The sequence below is a fragment of the Rhipicephalus sanguineus genome, chromosome 2, assembly GCF_013339695.2.
Source record: "Rhipicephalus sanguineus isolate Rsan-2018 chromosome 2, BIME_Rsan_1.4, whole genome shotgun sequence".
Classification (NCBI taxonomy): domain Eukaryota; kingdom Metazoa; phylum Arthropoda; class Arachnida; order Ixodida; family Ixodidae; genus Rhipicephalus; species Rhipicephalus sanguineus.
The window spans coordinates 36,591,817-36,614,374 of NC_051177.1; the positions used below are offsets into that span (position 1 = coordinate 36,591,817).

The following is a 22,558-nucleotide window of genomic DNA, read 5'->3' on the forward strand; positions in this document are numbered from 1 at the left end:
GTCCTTTACTTGTGTCGAAATGCCAATTTTATAACACAGCCAGTATCGTGGAAATCATAAAGCGAAATTAAATATATTTCGTTGTTCCTAAGAATCTTAACTAGTTTGTACTAATGACTGCACGGAGCTTGAAGTGCAGCCACACTCGTTATATTGTAAATGGGATCCGCCATCTCCACACTGTCACATGTACTGCTGATTCTTTTCTACAAAAAAAGTAATAAATGGAAAAGGGCGCGTTACGAAATGAAATCTGCTGAAGGCATTATCTATCTATCTATCTATCTATCTATCTATCTATCTATCTATCTATCTATCTATCTATCTATCTATCTATCTATCTATCTATCTATCTATCTATCTATCTATCTATCTATCTGCGCAGGAGGAGGGGTGTGCCTGCCTGCGGGTATCCGAATTTATATGAGATGACTAACTACGAGAGCAAATTTATGTCACAATTTCATGTTTAGGGCAGACATTAACTAGCATTTTCTTATCATTGGGGCGGCCAGTGCTCTCCCAAGCCGCCAAGATCCCCCAAAACACCGTGTTATCATAAAAATCTCGGAATTCGGTAAAGGAATCATTACATTGCGGCGCGTGTTTAGCTCGATTTTTGTGCCCCCGCATCACAATCACGCAGGAGACTTGTCGGTCAGCATCCGTCCACGCCTGGTTCGGGCCGAGGCCGGCGATTCGGTGTCGTTTCAGTGCAACGCGACCAGTAGTGAAGCGTCGCTCGAGTGGCGCCTGAACGGTTCGCCGCTTCCGCTGGGATTCCAGCGGCTCGAGCGAGGGTTCGTGCGAATAGCAGCTGTGGCACGGCACCAGGGTGGCATGCTGCAGTGCTTCGCTACTTCCAGAGACGGGCGCAAGGCAGCGCAGGCTACGGCGGAGCTCGTAGTTGGAGGTACGTGGAAACCCCGTTTCGTCACCTCGATGACATTTGATCGCAAAAATACCCTCAACTCGACAGAATGTTGAGATAGTTCGCACGGATTTATATGATAAAAGAAGCAGGCTTGCAGACGCGGACACAAGAGGAGGGATCGGGGACCGTACTCAGAAAAACGTCTTACGCAAAAATTTTGGTAAGAGAGTATTTCAGCCAATCATGATGCGGGACATATTATTGGTGAAGGCGGCTTATTAAAAGGAGAATTCGCTAACAGAAGAGAAGTTCTGTGAATTCGGCCCCAGAACAACAGAAACGCAGAGTGCTTGTGTTGTTATGATCTCTTCTGTCGTGTCCGTTTCTGCACGCCCAACCTCTTTTATCATCTACACTCAACTCCCATCGCTTATGGACTGTGCCACACCTGTTGTGACCACTAGTTTGACTTTCAAAGATGAGGAAACGATTGTCGGCTGAGAAGTAGAGAGAATGTGTTTGTTATGCACACAATCAGATACACAACCGAGAAAAGAAGAGATAGAAAGGGTTATGTCGGTTGCACTTCGCTTCAGGTGTGTGCTTGTGTAGCGCACATGGCATGATTGCGCTTACGGCAACGCCTGCAAATGATATACATAGCGTCGGCAGAGTTGAAATGTATACGTGACGATGTAGCTCATATTATACCGTAAGGAGGATGAGGATATCCTTTCTCACTGTTGTGCCAAACGTAGAATGAACTTGTATTCTAATGTACTAAGTGCAACGAGCCTTGGGTTCCACCAGCGTGCCCCGCTAAATTTGCAATACGGCCTTGTGAAGGGTCCACTTAGTGTCGGCGCCCCAAAGCAGCTTGTGTTCCTCTGCATTCTCGTTGGGCGCAACTGCAGAGTATAAAGAAACGCAAGAGCGTGCGTACGCAAGCCGCTTGGGGTCCCTAGCACTAAAACTCTCTAATAACGGGTTTCGTAGTTTGCGTTATAGGCACTGCTCGGTTCACGTTGTGTACTCTCGCAGAGCGGGCTCCACGTCTGGAGCGAACGTACGGCACATCAGGAAGCCTAAGCCCCAAGTCTCCCGCAAGCCTAGGGTGCCGGGCGTCGGGTGACCCGGCGCCCACAATTACGTGGACGTTGGACGGTGCATGGCCCGTGTCCGGAAGCGGCCCGCGTTTGCGTCTCTGGTCGACCAGCGACTCGGCGACGGGCGATGCGGTTAGCTTCCTCAACTGGACGTCGGTGGAGACGTCGGACTCGGGCAATTACCAGTGCGTGGCGAGCAACGCCGCGGGACGAGCGGTGCACGACTTCAGGCTTGACGTGCGGGGTCCGCTCTTCACGCGGCCGGCCTACAACATCACGGCACTCGACGGACACCGCGCGGTGCTGCGGTGTCCATTCGGCGGGTACCCGTACGACAAGATCACCTGGTTCAAAGGTGCGGTCACTGCAGCGGTATTCAGGTTGCTCTGCAAACACTGGCAGCAGTACCACAGATTAGTTTCAATTTATTAATTGGTGCTCATAATGTGCCACAGCAACACGGTGATCATGAGAATTGCCGCAGTAGAAGACATTATTTTCGGCTCTCAATGGGTCCCGAAAATCTATAGGTTCACTGAAGTATGACCGACGTATATGAATTGTGACCCGACTAGCACTTTCAGTGTCATGTTCTCTTGAGGATTTGCGACATCGACATCCTGAAAAATAGTTCTGTGTGAGGAGTAAGACAGTTCTGTTTGAAGAGTAAGCGAAAAGAATGGGAAGAGGCGTTAGCGACAATTATCAGATGCGCGACTCGTTCCGATTTGTTGGTACTTTCGTTCCTTAAGGACAGCACAAAAAAAGAAGGAAATTAATAAAAGCATAAGAATGCCATACCGACTAGCCCAAGTTGAATCTATATTGTTAGCGACAAGACGGCATGTGCATGTTGTGCACATCTTATTAACTTTGCCTGCCGTGTGCTGTCTCTACAGCAGTGAAATTGACAAAACTCAGCAAATTCCAGCTTTCCTTCACCTTTGTAATCCACCAAACTAACAGTCGAGTTGCCTTATATTAGCTCTACTAGTACAACGCCCATATAATTACACACTGATGCTTTATTGTTGCCATACTTAGCCCCACGAGAAGCGAGAGTGGCCACGACGCCTCTTACACATTGCAGATGGCAGTGAGCTGCCGGTAAACCAAAGGCAGACCGTGTTCCCCAATGGCACGCTGCTGCTAGAGACGCTGACGAAAGCCAAGGATTCCGGGGAGTACAGCTGCTCCGTGGACAGTCCCGCGGGTCCCGCTGTGCAGCAGGCCATCCGGGTCATCGTCAGAAGTAAGACCAGCACTGTTGCCTTCTATGAAGGCTCGCTGCAGCGAACTTTAATCCCTTAAGACGCATTGTATGTACATATATTTGTGTGCCACTTGCATTTGCTAGTTGTGTGGACTAGTGGTTAAGAAATAGCAAGATACATTAGGTTTGGAGGAATTTAACTATCTGCGTAATAAATGTGTTTTCATTTAACTTGATTTCGCATTTTGCTGTTGTCTATGATCAATTTAAGAATAACTGTTAGAGTTTAACGTCCGAAAACCACGATATGATTATGAGGGAGGCCGTAGCGGAGGGCTCCTGAAATTTCGACCACCTGGGGTTCTTTAACGTGCACTTAAATCTAAGCACACGGGCCTCAAGCAGTTTCGCCTCCATCGAAAACGCGGCCGCCGTGGCCGGGATTCGACCCCGCGCCCTTTCGGTCAGCAGTCGAGCACTATAACCACTAGTCCATGCATATGATTACTTTGCTAAAGGCACTACCATGTTCGACGAGTCATTCGACGTGTCGCTTCCCGCGAGTTACGTCAAAATTATAATTTTTCTTTGCTCGAAATAAACGTAACCGAAAACGATACTGAACTGTATTTCTAGTCTAAGATCTTATTCTATTTATGCAATAACGGAACATGAATGACTTCAGGATAAATAGATATTTAACTACAATTTAAATCAGATTAATTACCATAACACCCCTAGATCAACGTATTAGACATTATGTTGTTGCAAAAGGATATCGAGTGCCTTGAAGTAATGTAGTGCAAGATTTACGCATTTATAGGCAGTCCTTCATAGGTTGCGTATAAAGGGCTAAGGAATAAAAATGGAAACTAGAAAGAAAGAGAAGGAGAAGTTGTTGATGAGAAGAGGTTTTCGAGACTGTGGCGTCAAGAAGAGTACTTATTATTCCGCTCTCGAAAACCCGCGGCAGAAAAGAACTTAACCTACCTGAATGCACTGCAGATAATGAGTCCAGAGATAGGACAGCAAATGGAATTCACAATTGTGGTATGTATTTCTTTAACCGCCGTTGCCAGAGACAGCGTTGACAAAACGCAAGCCGCGTCACTTAGAGCTTGAAAAAAAAAAAAAGAGTCGTGGCGCTGAGTCTTTGAAGAAGCAACACTTAAAACTTCGAAAGTTGCCGTTAAAGTTTTGCCCATTTTGAGCGAAGAAGGGAAATGCGAAAGTTAGCCAGAGTAACAGATGCCTGTTTAATTTTAAATGTAACAAGAGCGTGAACACAACAACTAGACAACATAAGGGGGTAGTTACAGCTTACAGCAGGAACTCAGAATGATTGCGTGCCAGCGCAATATCGTACATGTTTAATGTGGTGACAGGTGCCTGGTGCAATTGCGCGTTGAACGAAAGTGGTGGGCGCTATTACCGGCGTATGTATTGATTCGAGCTATCGTAGAGCTAGTTTGCGTTCAATGAGCCACCTTTTTTTTTAATTAGCTTGACACCTGTTCGTAGTTGTACAACTACATGTACATAACATATCAGCCGTGTATGGTCGAATAATTTACTGGCGAAGAAGATGATATATTGCATTGCCATCGATCCCATTCCGCCAGCACGTAGCCCCTGTTACTTAAAACAGAACGATCTGCTTGGCCACTTTGTGCGTGCTGTGGTGAGGCCGCAGATGTCTGGTAGTTTCTGCAAACTACTGTAGAGAAAAAAAAAAGTAAGCCGCGCGTGAGCATCCCGGCCGTAATGTTTCCCTGTACGGCACGGACGTTATCGAGAAAGGAGTTGGACTCCTCTTGATTGCCTTCCTCGGAGCAACCGAGTCGATGAGCGTCGTTTGGTGAAATAGCGATGTTAACGATCCACGAGATGCTGAGGCGGACAAGCTGCAGGCTAAGCACGGGAGTCTTTGTTTTCTTCTATTGGGTCATCACCACTGCCATAGCGCCTCCCTTGTATTTTTGACGTCGTACCAGTCGATTACATTACACCCTGTGTGCCAACGTTGCAGTTCCAAGAGAAACACTTTTTGTGTATAGCTGTAACATATGAGGTATATGCATCTTGTTTGCTCATTTAAGGCGTGGTAACAGGACGTTTATAACAGCGCGTTCATGACATGGACACGCAGACCCTACACTGACATCAATACAGCGTATGCGCGAAATTATGAAAGCACACCGGCAGTGTGTGTACAGGGTCTGCCACATCTAAGGTGAACAGCTCGTTAGTTTTCAAGTTGGAAAAGCTAGAACGTTTCTTAACACGACAGCGTTAAAGAGCTCGTTTTGCACAAAATCCGGTGTCGGTGTCGGCGATGACGTCGTTGGTTGTGAGCGAACAATCGATGTCTTTGAGCGAAAATTCGAGATAATATACAAATAAAGAAATAGTAAACAATCTTCGGTCCAAGGGGTGGATACAACTTTATTAAAAAGAAATTTCATGGGTTTGGAGATGGCCGCTTGTCTGCGGCGACCTCTCCTGTCCATGCAATGACTGCTTTCTGCAGTTTTTCGTCGGGGGATTGTATTAGGGTCTCCCATGTCGTTTTGGGGGGAGCTGGCAGAAGCTCTCTTGGTATGGGACTTTGGTTTGCTATGTCATTTTTATCGCAATTTTTGCATGTTGAGTCAACCTCTCCGCCTGTGAATATCGCTAAGCGGTGAGGAGTGGTTACGGTGTTTGAATTCGGCGGAGGATAGTGGCCTGCGCTCTCGTGAGGTTGCTATGTGGTATGGGGTATAATCTGCTGTCATACTTGTACATATTTGTAAGTTCGTTATAGGAGGCCACTGCCTATCCTATGGGGGGGCCGGTTCCAAGGAAAGCGCGACCCGGTTTACTAACCCTCGGGCAACTTTATGCGCTTCCTCGTTACCGGGGTTTCGCGAGTCAGCGGTGACTCAAACCAGATTGATTTTGGTTCTGTAATTCTGATTGAAATTTCTCAAGACCTTGGCTGTATTTAGTCCCACACTCCCCCTCATAAAGCTGAGAATAGCGCTCTTAGATTCGCTAAGGACAGTGTGGGTAGTTGTATTCATGATGGTCAGCGCTATGGCCATATAGAGAATCGAACCCGGGCTTTCTGCGTGGCAAGTAGGTGTTCTACCACGGAGCCACGCTAGCGCGTGAATCTGCTTAGTAAAAAAAGTCAGTTTCGCCGCAACGACAAAGCAGTGAATGCGATAGGAATAAATTGGAATGTAACGCGAAGAACGGAAAGCAGCCCGAAATTGCCAGCGCGTCGCTCGAGCCCAAAGGACGCACGAAAAGAACGCACGCAGGACGAGCGCGAACTATCATGCGTCACAGCTCGGCCCTTGAAGCGCACTGCTGAAACATAAAGCAGGACGCACGAAACGAACGAACAGGTACACACAGGACGAGCACGAACTAACTGTCCCAGTTGTTACTTATTTCTGTTTGAAGAACGCGCTCCTTTTGCAAACGCGGCCGCTGCAGCGAGCGAAGCGACGTTCGTACGCTCTGTCACTTCAGCGCGGACAACGCTGGGAAAGCACAAGACATACAACCCCCCGTTCCCCCCTCCCCCCGCCAGCCAGCCGCCTCCTTCTTTCCTCGAGATAAGCGCACGAAGGCTACCACACCCTGTAGGTCGAAGAGCAACGGCGTTCGCAGGAGCGGGGCGACGATCTTTAAAGCGCGCCCCGCGCGCACTTCGCGCCATCTCGGTGGTGACTAAGAAAGCATGCTGAAGTGAATGGTGCATATAAATAGTTCGCCGTTAGCAGGCTGAAAGACGGTACTCTTCGTGGCCAAGCAGTCTAATGCCGCGCACTGCGAAGCGAGAGGTCACCCGTTCGATTCCGTGCGTCGGAATGTTTTTCTGAATTATTTTTCTTTGTGGCTGATATATATATATATATATATATATATATATATATATATATATATATATATATATATATATATATATATATATACACATACATATACGGTGCATGACGGCGGCGAAGGCGATGGCAAAAACCAGCCGAGACTGTCCATATAATTGCTATCGCAATAAAAAGCCAATAAGAATGTCGTATAGTGGGAGGGGTCTCCGTAACGCATGTAATATTGCGTGGCAGAATCGTAGAATCGCACCAGGCGTCAAAACATGTGAACTGCGCAACAAGTTGCTGGTTTAAAGCTGTCCACCTATTACAGAGTATGCAGATGCGCGTGGCACCTTACGTATGCGTAGTGGCCGGGGACCTCACCAATTTGCAAAAGGAAGAATTATGGCGCAGTGGGCACTTAGCAACTGCACATCCTGTAGACATCCTGGGAACGTTCGAAACGGTCAATGTTACGCGCCCAAACGTTCATTTCCTTGCGGCACTGTTGAAGGCGATGCGCACAGGGCCCGATTACGCTATCGCGTTCTACTCTTGAAGGCGAAGCTCAAGCGCCCTCCAATTTTTTGCACTTAACGAGGGAAATGCCGGGTATATGACGTGTAATCACCGTCCCGTAAAATCAGTAGTAATTTTATTGTAATAATGTATTAAACAGCCACTTCTATGAGGTCTTGAATACTAATGACGTGTTCACCTTAGATGTGGACGACCCTGAACTAACCCTCGCATTCTTCAACAAGCCTCAATCCTAAGCTCATCCTTTACTCGACCGAGTAAAGCAAAGCGCGGCCGCTCAACTGAAAATGATGCCTAGCTTCTCAAAAAATTTCTGCAGATTATACCTCATGCGCAATGACCGCTTCACCCGATTCGCGTCGCTACCATCGACTGTCTCGAAGCGAGGTGGAGTGTTGTGTGCAGGAACGCTCTATAATCTGGTGGGGGGGGGGGGGGTTAATTTTTTGTGGTTCGCTTTATGCTGACACCGTATACCCTGAGTTGTAGACACTGTCTGTTTTAAAGCGATAGCTATCTATTGCTAATTTGACCACTTTTGATGGACATCGGCCTGTCCTGTCCTGTCAGTAAGCGCTGTCCTGCCCACTTTCATTGTCCGCGTCTTCCGTGCGATTATACTTAGGCAAGTACATGGATCGACTTCACAGAATAAGAACTAAAGGAGAAGGAGGAGAAAGAGGTGGAGGAGGTGTTGTAGTAGTATTTCTCATCGTCATTGGCTGAGAGATAGGTGCAAACAAAACGAGGCGGGAAGCATCACGCTGGCTGCTCCATCGGCCCACTTCGTGCGCCCACACTCTGAGAAAAAAAAAATAGAGTGCATGTTACTCTTTCTGTTTAGTGCTGACTTGTCATAAAATTAACTCTCTTTAAAAATACACGCTAACTCTCGTTTGGAGCCTACCACGACGCTCTGAAGAGAGCATAGCGATATCCAAAGATAGTTAACGTGTACCTCTAAAGAGAGCTATATATGTGACTTGTGGGAGTTTACCAAAAAGAGTAAATGGAGTTTCCTTTTTTATTATTTCTTTTTCTTAGAGTGCAGCATTGTGACCGGTGCAGAAAAAAAATTCAGGAGCCCTTCCCCTATTGGAAAAATGGGGGCGAGCGACGCTTGGCTTGCGTGTGTCTGACCTACTCCCTTTCTTTCTTTCTTTCTTTCTTTCTTTCTTTCTTTCTTTCTTTCTTTCTTTCTTTCTTTCTTTCGGGCCCTTTTCCTCCCCGGAGAAAGCGAAACAGCTCTGGTTGGTTGCGGGTGTGACGTGAGGGCGCGCCTACGCGGTTGGCATTAAAGTCACTGGAACGGGAAAAGTACCGCGACCGTCCTGCCCGCCGCCATATTTGGTCCAGCGCGGCCGAAGCTTCGGCCGCACGGTGATTTCCCGCGGTGTAACGCATGTTTTACGCATTACGTGCGCTTTTGCAGCCCCGAATGAAGCATATCGTTGTTCTATAACTGATTAGGAAAGAAACTGCGGCAGTTTTCACTTACCTACATACGCACGCACGCGTACCAGAAATGCGAACTGCGTGGAATTTATGCGCTCGGCTGTCTGCATTTATTAAATGCGAATCTTTTCTTAGCAAACTTCTGCAAGTTTGAATGTAGCATGCATGCATGCTTGCATCCATCCATCCATCCATTCATCCATCCGTCCGTCCGTCCGCCCATCCATCCATCCGCACACGACTATGTGCTCTCCTGGCGGTTTCGTTAACGGGATGTATACCAAATTTGGTATGGCATAACATGACTGTATGACGAATATAAACTACAGGTGATAACATGAAAATAATGACGCGTACAGCATGATTTACATGCCACGCTCATGGTGCGCTCGCGGCCGCTTCTCTAGCGTGATACACACCAAAATTGATATGGCGTAACAAGAGTGTATGACGAACATAAGTTACTGGTCATAACGTGCAAATCATGGCAGGCATACCCTGTAAAACATAATTAACATGACATGGCCCCAGGGCGCTCGCGGCCGTTTAGTGAAATGCATATATACCAAAATTGATATGACGAGATATTTCTGTATGATGAACCTTAGTGACAGGTGGTAACATGAAAATCATGACTTGTATGTCATGTACAGCATCACGTACTTACCACGCTCATGGTGCGCTCGCGGCCGGTTCGGTAGCTTGATATACACCAAAATCGGTATAGCGCGAGGTGACTGTATGACGAACATGAATGGCAGGTGGTAACGTGAATACCATGACATGCATTACATGTACGGCATGGTTTAAATTACACTGTCTTTGTGAGCTTCCGGCCGTTTTGTTAACTGGATGTACACCAAATTTGGTATGACATGACGTGGGTACGTGACGAACATATATTACAGGTCATGCATTGTATATACTAGATTCTACATGCATGCATGCATGACAAACATGCGATATATAGTGAACTAGATGTCATGACATGAATGATTTCATCTGCCTCAAAGACGAACAAGGCGATATAGGCAGCTCTTTGCTGGCTGCTTCGCATATTAGATTGATTCCCACAATGCGTGGGATCTGCCGGATTGACACAAAAGGCACAATTATACAGTCACGTCAGGCGCTACCAATTTTGGTGCATATCAAGCCAACGAACCGGCCGCGGGTGCACCATAAGCATGGCATGTAAATCATGCCTTATACATGACATGCGTGCCATTATTTTCATGTTACCACCTGGTATTTATTTTCGTCATACAGTCACGTCACGCAATACCGATTTTGGTGAGTGCACCATGTGGTTGGCATGTAAATCATGCCTTACATGACATGCGTGCCATTATTTTCATGTTACCAATTGGTATTTATGTTCTTCATACAGTCACGTCACGCAATACCGATTTTGGTGCATATCAAGTCAGCGAACCGGCCACGAGTGCACCATGAGCATGGCATGTAAATGATGCCTTACATTACATGCGTGCCATTATTTTCATGGTACACATAGTTATTTATGTTCGTCATTCAGTCACGTCACGCAATACCAATCTGCAGCAGTCAGTTTTCATGGCGCACTGATCGTTATATGTGAGCCCTAAGGCGTCATTTATGCCAAACATAATTATGAGCTGCCCGGCAATGCCATTGTGCATCAACCATCTGCAGCAACCACGCGAAACAAGCGGCACTAGTGCAGAGGAGACGCCAACATTCCCCAAAACAGCATTTGCAAATTCTCAATGAAACGCTCGCCTCACAAAGGCGGGTATCAGTCGTGGGTACAAATTTTTCGCGCCGTATTATGTGCAGCCGCACAGCCCGTCGCTTGGTATCTTTCTTCCCGCTGGAATAGCAGGCCTTTGCCCATTCTGCTCCCGAAAGCGCAGCCGGCGCTTTCGGGAAAGCGCCGCCGCCGGCGAAAGCGAAGGTTGCTGCTCCCGAAAGCGCAGCCGGCGCCGCATCCAGGCCTTCTTCGATGCCTCAACAGGGTTGCGATGAAGTGTCAAAACGATACGGGATATCGCAATGTTCCTGCACGCTTTTCTGAGGCTATAAAAACAATCGCCCTTCAAAGCGCAGTGCGTCGGCAGCCGGGAGACGCTAGCGAGGCGAGCGAGCTGGACCATTTCTGTGGCGAAGCCGCCGAAAGGGCGCGGCGGCGAAGAGAAAAAGAACGTGGTACTTTTCCCGTTCCAGTGACTTTAGTTGGCATCATGCCTAATGACCTCACGTTCCGGCGCCGGAACGCAAAGTCATGCAGTCATATCCAGACAACAATGAAATGTGACAATGCAAAATGATAGGTGCCCTCGGCAAGAAATCAGATCGCCACATCACAAACAGCTGATCGCCGACAAGCGCACGATTGAGAGAGCGTCGATTATTGGAGAACGGCGCACACAAATACGCATGTCACCGGCACATCTTCTTTGGCCGCATTCTGCGCCGGGTTTCTTGCGTACGACAACGCCGCCACAGAAATCTGTAACTCACGACAAGCTTCACTTGAAAAAGCGCGCGTTAGGAGCCTATTTCCAGCGCTCATTGGAAACCGAACCTTCGGCGTTGCCTTGCAGCCGGCCCGCAGATCACGCCATTCCGTTGGCTGGACGAACTTCAGGAAGGCATGCGAGCCGGGCTGAGTTGCTTCGTGCACGCCGGCGAGCCACCCATCGTCATCGAGTGGCTCAAGGACGGCGCGCCTTTCACCAAAGCAGTGCGCCAGGACGGTTTCATGTCCACGATATCAATGGACGCCCTTACGCCTCAGGACAACGGCAACTACACCTGCCGCGCATCAAACGCCTGGGCAACCGCCAGCCACAGCACCGTACTCAGAGTCAAAGGTCAGTCGCTATTACTATTAGTCACTGTTACTATTAGGCCAATCGCAGTTACTATTATTATCGGAGGTGGAACGAAACATCGCAAGCGCTCTTTCGCTCCACTTCCTATAACAGTAGTAATTGTTGGGGTTTTACGTCCTTACTGAACTTTTTGCGTGGTAGTGGCTTCTGGGTAGAGCTCCGGATTTTTTTTAGTTTATTTTTCTTGAAATTCGGATGGAGTTCATCGGATTTTCTTTCTTGGCAAAAATTTGGCGTTTATCGTAGTTTATTTTTCGGAGATCCCCGATTCTCTAAAACTCGGAGTTTATTTTTGCATTATTCGTAATACTCCAATACATGAAATTATACCTGAACACGAAAACATCAGAACATACGAAGCGTATCCTAGTTTTCTGGAAGGTTTGAACACATATATACACAAGTACAAATGCTTGAATACAAAACACGTACGTTTGTGCGTATTACAACCGCAAGCATACTTTACGAGATCCGTATATTCGATGCCTTCGATGACGTTTCTCGCTCCGTGTGCGACAAGCCCGTTGTTAAATGTGCGATGGCTGCGGTCTACGAGATACAGTTGGCTTGAGGTAAAGTTTATATCGGCCAAACAGGCCGATGTATCGATGACCGCTTAGAACATGCCCTTTCGACAAAGAACGGAACAGGATCATATTGACCGTTAAAATCAGGGTTTATCGGATAAATCCGAATTGCAGAAAGCTTAAGCGGAGAGTGCTTATCGAATTTTTTGGGGGGATTTATCCGAAAACACGGAGCCCTATGCCTATTGGATAGGCTATAATACTCCTGCTCTGCACGTTTTTTCTTTTCTTTTCGCGCACCGGCTCTTCTTTCCGCTTTCCTCTCCATCTTTCTTTCCCTTTCCCCTTACCCTTATTGTAAGGTAGCAAACTGGATGCTGTAATTCTCGTTGGCATCCCTGCCTTTCTCTCATTTCATCATGTACCTCTCTCTCTTACGCCCTAAAACCACGATATCATTATGCCGTAGTGGAGGGCTCCGGAAATTTCAACCATCTGGTGTTCCTTAACATGCCGCTAGATCTAGGTACGTACGTGGGCGTCGAGCATTTCGCCTCCATCAAAATGCGGCCGCCGCGGCCGGGATTCGATCCCGCGACTTTCAGGTCAGAAGTCGAGCACTATAACCACTAGAGCACCGCTGCGGTTGTTCCACCTAGGAGGCAGCCTTGGTGTCTTGGTTTGTCGACAAGGACAACAGCGCACGACGGCTCTCCACGCAAGGATTTTTAAGTGTTTACTAAAGTGCTATGGGCAAGAGAACGAGAAAAAGATACGGAGAAAGAGAAACAGAGATAGAGAAAGAAAGAGAGAGAGATAAAGAAAGAGATAGAAAGAAACGTAAAGAGAGAGAAAGAAAGCATAGCGTAGCCATGTATGCTACAGTTTAGCAAGGGAGTGGGCAAAGAAAGTGAGGGTGAGGAGAAGGGGAAGGCCCTCAGCCACGCCGTTTCCACAGTCTCGGCACCAGCAGTGCGTAGCCAACGCCACCTACAATCTGGGTGATGTTGGTGTAGCTGCCCTTTGTTTTTCAGTTTACTATGCAGCTGCTGTGGGCGTGAACAGTTAGTTAACTCACAAATAAGATACAACTGCGCACGACGCACGCAATTGCCTGAGTTATATTTTATGCAAATAAACATGCGCGTCACTTGTTTATTTGGGTAGCGTGTAACCTAAACGATTACGTAGAGGTTCGCTTAACGTAAATCACAACAAATACGTTGGATTCAAGAAGCGTGTGTTGGGAGGGAGTGGAGACTGTTTAGGAGGCTGTTTAGGTTCCCAAAATACTTGTGATGTGCCGTGAATTAATACACTTGACTGTCAGAGCTTCACCGTATTCGTCCGAGTCCGCTCGTGCCGCGAGTCGAAGATGCTCGGCAAGCCATCAAGTTTTGTTAGTAATGGTCTAATAGCCCAATCAACAACCGAGGTAGCCTAAGCCGGTAAAGTGTCCCCCTGCTGAGCTCGAGGATTCCCGGCCACGGCGGCCGTATTTCGACGCAGTCGAAATGCATAAAACATGAACGTTCTACGTAGATTTAGGTGCGCGTTAAAGAACCCCAGGGGCTCAAATTTAATCCGGATTCACCTAATACACATTCCAATGCCTAACTACAATTTCTTCTGTGACCTGGTGAGGGGTCCTTTAACACCCGCTCGACGCGGGACGCGCCAGGATGGTGGGGTAAACATCGCGATTGTTGTTTTGGACTGTTCTGATGAGGTTGCGCGCACGACATGAGTAGTTCAGTTTAATGTAAAGATCATCCGAGAATCGGCGATAACACTGGAAAGTTGTACCAGGCATGTACAAAAGGCAGAACATGCCTGGTGTACATCAGCTGATAGACGTCACCGTTATCGTTGTACAGCGAGTGATGCTGTAGTACCAAGTCTTTTCTTTTCCTGGACACAAGTTCGCCCAATAGAGAGTTTCGTCTCAAGCGGCTTGAGTTTTGAGTCCTTCGACGTCACAACGATATAGTTTCCTACAATATTTACTAGCGGAAACTCTGGCGCTGACATCGTTAAGCCACCACGGGAATGATGGGTAGTACAAGAATTTGCCTATTCTTCATGCGTGCGGTTGAACGCGCTTGCGGCTTCGTTTATTCTTGTGGTTTGGCTTTCGTTTCGAATAAAAGAATAGCGCGTTGTGAACCTCGCGAACTAATTTGAATGGGTGATCCTAGAACGATCAACGTGGTCAAGTGGGACTGCCGAATATTTGCTGGACTTCGTCTTGCGACAAAACGGCTGCAGGCCGCACGAAGCCAAACAGAACCGAAAGAACGAAGCTTAGGCAAATCCATGTACTTCCCATCGTAGACAGCTCCCATAGACATTAGCGCCAGATTTCCTTCTACTGTGCTATTATGAAACTCGATGCCACAACCACGGGACAATATCTTGGTTTTGGCACGTAAGACCCCATACATTATTATTATCAGCGCGGGCTTGATACGAAAGTACATTTTTGGCTCGTTTAGTTTAGCGAGAATATCAACGGTTCCAACGCTGCTTTCTTTCGCAGTGGCCCCCAGCTGGAGGTCGGAACCCAAGGACGTCGTTGCAGTCACCGGTCACTCGGTGGTCGTCGACTGCCAGGCCGAAGGGGAGCCACCGCCACACATACGCTGGAAGACGGCGTCAGGTAAGCGGCACGAATGAACTCAGCCGCCATCCTGTGCCCTATTTACACACGCTCTCTGCCACTGTATACCTCGTAGCAAATGCTTAAGCGTGACGCGTGAATGTCACCGTCACGTGTGATCGTGACATTCAAGCGCTTCTATACCTTCAGTCAACTGGCCGTCTAGGGGCGTGGCAAGATCTCGGCAGAAGACTGCAGTTTTGCCGCGGTTGCGCAGTGGTCATTGTGCTCGAGTGCTGACCCGAAGGTCGCGGGATCGAATGTCGGCCGCGGCGGCTGCATTTCCATGGAGGGGAAATGTTAGAGGTGCGTGTGCTTAAATTTAGGTGCACGCTAAAGAACCCCAGGTGGTCTAAATTTCCGGCGCCCTCCACTATGGCGTCTCTAATAATCATATCTTGGTTTTGGCACGTAAATCCCCGACAATTATTATAAGAGTGTGGTTTTGCTGAGACGCAGCAATTAAGAACAGGTCGGCGCCGCGATTAAGCTACAGGCTTCACACAAGCCACGCGTGCCCTTGTGCATTTGCAGTTTCTCGGCAGCTCTTAGTGTCAATGATGCAATCAAACTCTCTTCATCGATGAAACGCAAACGTCGACCGTCACGCGAATGCGCAAGCTCGGCCAGAGGAAAATAAAAGCAGGCGGAACCAATACGCTACACGTGATAAGATAACGTAGGCGCGAAGACAGAAACACCACATTCGTGTTGTCTTGATCTCTTCTCTTGTGTCCATGTCTTCACGCCTACCGTCTTGAATTGAATTGAAGTTGTTTTGTCCTGAATTCTTGCCGGAGCGGGAGCAGAGGCTCAAGGCTCCCGCTCCCGTCTTACAAGAGGCCTCTGCTCCAAATCACATTTTAGCACTCAGACCGCTGACCATCACAAGATCATAATAAATGACAAGTATACTTTCTGATATCGCACAATGAAAGAACAAAAATTAGCATAGTCTAGTTTTGCCATGAATTCATACCAACTAGTTTAACTTTCTGCCCTTGAAATACGCTACAGTTTCACGCATGTTTTTTTTTTTTTTTCATGCTAAGGCAAACACGTACGCACGCGACTGGCTGTGAAGCATCTCTCACAAGAGAACAACCTTCGGCTTGCAGCGCAATCAAATGCGCCTCGGGGGTCACTGTAGATTGTTCACTCACGCGGAGGAAATCGAAGCAGCAGCCGAGTGCCAGCCAGTGATAGCGTCGAATCGACGATGCCGCGTTTTCTTTCTTTTTTTTTTTCTCGAATCACCGACTCTCCCGACGCCCATCCCGCCCCAACCATCGTCGCAAACAAATGGGCCACCTGCTTCCCCTTATTATTATTCAAACGGCAGCGACGGGGCATGCGAAGATCGTTTCCTAAGACGCCGCCTCGAAAAGTTTTCGTTTCGCGTTATACTCCTCTGCCGTGCTTTCTTTTCCCTCCTCACCTTTCGTTCGCAACCCGTTTGAATCACCTCTCTTTCTCCTCACTCATTCACTCTCACTGTTTCCGTTGTTGTCCTCTCATTTTTAGTTTTTCCTACATTCTCATAGCACAATCTGAATTCTACGAAGTTGTCCTTTTTCCCTTTCCGGGCTTCAATGAGGTCGCGCGATTTGGTTATGCGTATAAAAAAAAATTTAAAAAGCATAAGGAGAAGCGGATTCTTTTCTCGCAGAACTCTCTCTCGTCACCCGTAAACGCAAATAAGCGCTGAAGGTAAGCACAAAAATATTCGTGCATGCTGTGCCAAGGTAAGGCACCTTATGAAGGGCTTCCATTGCTGAACGTGCAAATTTGTACGTCTCTTCCTCCCCCTCTTTGTACGTGTGTGTTTATTTCTCCTTTTGCGTGCACGTTACTATCACCTTGTGCTTTTTTTTTCTTCTATTGCCTATGTCTGTGTTTGTTTTGCGCTCCTTTTTCACCCTGTCCTGCTATTACACGTCTGTGTGTACACACGTTCTTGTGCGTGTGTGCGTGCGCGAAAAAAAACCGCGTAAGCGCGCACGTGCCGCCAGAAGTGCGTGGAGGCGCACAACGTATATAAGCAACATAGAAAGTAAAGGGTGGGGCTGGGGTGGTGTTCTCCAGCGGGGCAGGGTGGAATGAATACTGCGGAGTGCAGCAGAAAACAAAGCAAAAGGCGAAGCGACGTAAGAAGGCGGGCGAAAAGCAGCAGCAGTGATGAAAGCGGCGGCGCCTTTACGCGAGAAACGGGCGGCACGAAACAAAACGAAGAACGCAGCGACAGAGACAAACTTCTTTCTTGTTTCTGTTTGTCTTCTTTCGAAGAAGGCAAGGACGCGAAGGTGAGGATTCGCGATGAGGCAGCCGAAGAAGACGGTCTCGGAATGCAAGCGTGGGGAGCGGAAGCGTCTCGGCGCGGCGGCGGCATTTGCCGTGACTACAGCGCGAAAGGAAAAGATGGGCAGGGCGGGAATGACCCGCTGGAGTGAGAGATTCGCGAATGCAGAGATTCAGCGAGAGGGTGCGAGCGCTACCCTCGGGCCAAGCTCCCGATTTGTTTTTCTCTTTCCTCCTTTCCATCTCTCTCTTTCTTTTCCGCGTATCCGCGTTTAAGATATGCGCATATATAGCGCGACGTCGCGCGTCTGTTCGCCCCGTGCACGCCGAATATCATTTTGGAATCTGCGCGGCAGCGTAAGAACTGAAGAGACGGCAAGAAAAAGGAAAGAAGGTGGGAAGGAGAGGGAAGTAAGGGACAAATACGGGGATGGGAAAGGAGAACCGCGCAGCGTTGCATACCGTCGGACACAGCTGCAGGATCCGGCAATTTAACAAACGAGAAGTTTTGTAGCGAGGATGGGAGAAGGGATATCGCGGGCGCTAACCGACAATTGATTCCGGGGCAAAACTTCCAGGAGGAAGGTTGAATGAAATCATTTTCTCTTTCTTTTGTGTCCAGCTACGGTCATTAAAGGAATTAGTCCCGGGCTGTGAACGATTAAACGGAAGAATCAAGCAACGTTAAGATGGGATTGGGCTGTCGCTCGGAAATGAGATTGGTCTTGTAATGAATGGGGACAAATATTACAAAACAAGTATCTGGGGGCAAATTCCCGAGGATCTGCTTTGACAACAGCACGTGCGTAAATATTCAGAACGGTCTAGAAATACGCGGGGCAAGCACTTGTTCTGCACTCTTCTCATCCTTGAATTTCGCTGTATAACGCATGTGGAAAGATACTGTGCACGTTACAGTTATAGCACACTATAGTTACGAGAATATCTATCTATCTATCTATCTATCTATCTATCTATCTATCTATCTATCTATCTATCTATCTATCTATCTATCTATCTATCTATCTATCTATCTATCTATCTATCTATCTATCTATCTATCTATCTATCTATCTATCTATCTATCTATCTATCTATCTATCTATCTATCTATCTATCTATCTATCTATCTATCTATCTATCTATCTATCTATCTATCTATCTATCTATCTTTTTTATGTCACAAGCCGTGACTGTCAATAGCCTGCCATACATAAGGACTACGTCTCACAGCAATGTGGATCTGTGGAAGGCACACCAACACGTGAATAACTGAGTTCGTATTAGGCGAAAATGTTATTCCTGAGCACGTTTTTCGGAAAGCTCGTGTATCTGTGTGGCAACTGCGCCCTTAGCGAGCACGCATGCTCAAGCAAGCAATCATTAATAGCACAAAATAGCTCAGCGTTTCTATCGCGGAGTCTCGCCAAAGCGTCGCTCGCACGAAATTCGCCATGGTAACCAATCGAACGACAATGCTCAAAACTATTGAGATCCCACATTGTACATCGCAATGCGCTTCCTAAATGTCTTTACTTAAACAGTTATTACAATGGAGTTTCTGGAGTATGTAACGTACACCTCTTCTGCCTGTTAGGAAGCAACACTGTGTTATCTTCCGCAAGCAACTTTTAAAACCATGTTACGACATCAAACACCTTGTTAAAGGCGCGTAGACGCGAATAAAAGAATACTTCGAGCTGCTGGAATTGAGCGCTACCTTTGTCCTCACCTTGTAATTCTTGCTCGCTGATATCCATCTCATCTCAAGTAAGCCTTGTGGCTCAGCATCTTCCCTCCAACGCGTCTACTGGGATTATCCTTCACTACAGGTTGGGATGGCGGCCCGTACCGCGCCCTGGTGAGCACCTCCCGAGTGCACGTGCTCGTCAACGGCTCTCTGAGCGTGCGCAGTCTGGAGACGGGTGACGCGGGCCTCTACCTGTGTGAGGCCTCCAACGGCGTCGGCGCAGAGATCTCCAAGGTGGTGCGCCTCACCGTACGCAGTGAGTGAGAGAAACAGACGCTGGGCGGCGTCTTCCTATCTGTTAGTGTCTATAGTTTGGGGCTGTCTTTTGCCTATTTGCGTGCACCTACCATGAACGTTAACTCCTGCACCCATGACGAGAATCTGAAGTTTAAATTAGTTAATCACAGTCATGCAGCAAGTGAGTTGCAGATAATTTACAGACGATGGCTCCTAAAATTAGTGCTCCCTTTATGCTAACGCTCAGAACTTGCACGAGGTGCTTACTTTGAAGACATAGAACACATAGACTTCTCAACCGAGCTTCCTCCTCCTCCTCTTTTTTTTGTAAGATCTCTTTTCTATCATCTTTTATTCCTCTTAGCCCCTTCCCCAGCACAGGGTAGCCAGCCGATATGGGAACTGGCTAACCTCCCTGTCCTTCCGTGTTTCTCTTCTTCCCGCAATGAAGAGAGAGAGAGAGAACAACTTTATGAAAATGCCTGCAGAGAAAGCGTTGAAGAAAACGCGAACCACGAATACCTGTGGCCATGCTTAGAGGCTGTCTGCCCAGTGACGCCTTTCGCCATTGCGCAGGCAGCCCCCGTCTCTCGCCCAAGGAGTCGACCACATCTGCCAAGCGAGGAAGCACGGTGCACCTCCAGTGCGAGCCGGAGGCTGGAGACACGCCCATGCGCCTCTGGTGGCACAAGGATGGAGTGCCCGTCGCAGCTCTGGGAGACCACAGGTACTGCACTATATGCGATGAAATTTTAACTGCTTTCTCCATTTAGGCGCGGTAAGTCAGTTTTCTAAGGCCCGTATTCAAGAACAGAACTTAAGTGTCGCGAAAAGTTGACTTATGAAAGTACGAGGAAAATCCGCGAAGCCGGCGAGATTGCCGCCGTAGTCGGCCATTTTGTTTGAAAAAAAAAAAAACAGCGAAAGTCGCCCTTAAGGTAGGTAGTAGCTCTACTTTACTTTACTTTCCGGTAATTAAGTGCCGAATTACGTTTACCTTAAGACTTAAGTACAGGATTGCTCTGTGAAACGCTTCAAGTGCCGATCGGGTACCTAAGTCATAAGTTAAGGATAATTTTCTTTTGTGAATACGGGCCTAAGTAATCAGATACTCTTGTTATCAATAAGTAAAGGTCCATTTCCTTAAAAGGGTCTGGTACTGAGCCTGTTGGTATGGTTTCATGACTGCAAAACAGTCGTGCAACCATACCAACGCCTCCCATTGAAGGGTAACAAACCTTTGCTTCTATTGTGGTTGGCCTGCCTGACATTATGATCTCGTTCGTCTCTATTTAACCTAAAGTAACCGTATCGAACGTCAGATTAAGTTAGGTTATGTTACGCTACCTTATGTTATGTTGTGACTTCATGGTAATGTCATACACTAAAAGTGAGTTTGCCCTCTTTTATCCTTCCTCTCCCCACCCCTCCAAAAGAGTTACTAATTAGCTTATTTGATTAACACAATTATACTTTCAGTATCTGAAGTGCGTTTTCGATCTATTTTCAACTGAATTATAGCATGTAGTGTTAAAGGGGTACTGACACAAAACTTCGCGGCCGAGATAGCCTGCGGGTCGATTCCCGTAAACGTAAGTATATCTGCAAAATATCAGCAGCGAATATACCTTGGAAGGTATTTTAAATGAATATTGAAGTTTCCGTGAGCAATCGACACCCTTGCGCTATTGACACCCTCAAAGGTGACCCTCGGTGACCCCCCTACTTCCCTCCCGTGACTACGCAGCAACAAGTTATGATGACGTCATAGCTGCCATTTTTTTTTTTTTTTTTGCCGCATTCGCTCCAGCAGTCTATTTCTTGGTGGCTGCTCGCGAACCGCGCGGAAGTGCGTCACAGTTCTGTGTGCTGACGTCATTTAGCGCTGCGCCCGCTAGGTGGTGATAGTTTCACCCGGCTTTCGAAACCGAAACTGACACTGGTCGGTAATGAGGAGCCTGTAATTAATTACCTGTCGCGCGCTGCAGCAAGCGATGTGCCTTGTTATGACTAACAGGCCCCCAGCAACACCTTGTAGCAAAAAAAAAAAAAAAACGCGAGGCCATAATGTTTGTGTCAGTTCCTCTTTAAGTTGAAAATTACGAAATGTCGATGAAAAAAATTAGTGAGAGCATCCAGGGAAAGCGTCGCATTAAGATCGCAGAAAGCTTATTACTGTTCAGTCCTAACCAGTGTTCGGTTGTTTAGTTCGTCCAACATAAAGAAAAACAACCCTACGCTGCCTTATAGTTTGTCTAAACTGAACATTTATAGTACATACAGAAAGTGAGTTAACTTGCCCGAGCTATTATTTACCTTCACTTCGACATGTGTCTAGGTATGCGTTTCAAATGTAATTAGGTACGCACATATCTTTAACCACTCAGGTTAGGTATTACTGGGCCCCCTCCTCTTTTAGATAAAGTCAGAAACATGCGAAAACTGCGAGCTTTCCCACCTAAAAAGAGCTTTCATTTAAAATATATTTGAGATGCGGATCATTGCAAAGGTCCAATCACAATTCCCTGGCAAGCACATTAATGCGTCCATGTTCTTTTCTATTCACCAATGTCTTTTTTCTGCGAATGCAGGAGAATACATTAGGCTTTACGCAGGGAATCTACTGCACGATTCCTTCTAAACTTATTATCGTTGAAATAGCGCGGTGCACTCAGCCCTCACTGTCATCTCCACCGTAATTAGTCAACTAAGTGCCGTTTAAGCCGCGCACTGCGACCTTAATCACTCAATTAGCGAGCAGCAAAGCCGATTTAAAACACGACCTAATTTCAAATCCGCTTTTGCTTCACTTATGCGACTAGCGAATACGTGTTTTGCTCATACTTCAGATACACGCAAACGGAGCACACTGACGTCAAGAGGCCCAAGTCCACGCTGACAATCACGAACGTCCAAAAGTCTGACGACGCCGTGTTCACGTGCCACGCTTCCAACGACTACGGAGAGGACACAAATAACGTGCAGCTGACAGTGCAAGGTACGGGCTTCATTGTGGGCGAAGCGCAAATAACGAAGACGGAAAAGAGGAGAACGACACAAGACAGGCGCTACGCGCTTCACCTGCCCACGTGTTCCTTTAAAACGTTTCAGTTGTACATACAAACCCACTCACGAGTTGACTCACTCAGGCTCACTCGGA

The 22,558-nt window shown here is 47.3% G+C and overlaps 1 protein-coding gene across 1 annotated transcript in view; it reads left to right on the top strand.

Moving 5' to 3' along the window:
- Positions 1-22,558, top strand: part of LOC119382741 (Down syndrome cell adhesion molecule homolog) — a 159,208-nt gene that overhangs the window by 121,540 nt on the left and 15,110 nt on the right. The window contains exons 7-14 of the mRNA XM_037650571.1: positions 647-913; positions 1,916-2,335; positions 3,071-3,232; positions 11,637-11,906; positions 14,994-15,113; positions 19,244-19,417; positions 19,975-20,125; positions 22,248-22,396. Of these exons, the coding sequence (XP_037506499.1) occupies positions 647-913; positions 1,916-2,335; positions 3,071-3,232; positions 11,637-11,906; positions 14,994-15,113; positions 19,244-19,417; positions 19,975-20,125; positions 22,248-22,396 (1,713 nt within the window). The remainder of the gene's footprint in view (positions 1-646; positions 914-1,915; positions 2,336-3,070; positions 3,233-11,636; positions 11,907-14,993; positions 15,114-19,243; positions 19,418-19,974; positions 20,126-22,247; positions 22,397-22,558) is intronic.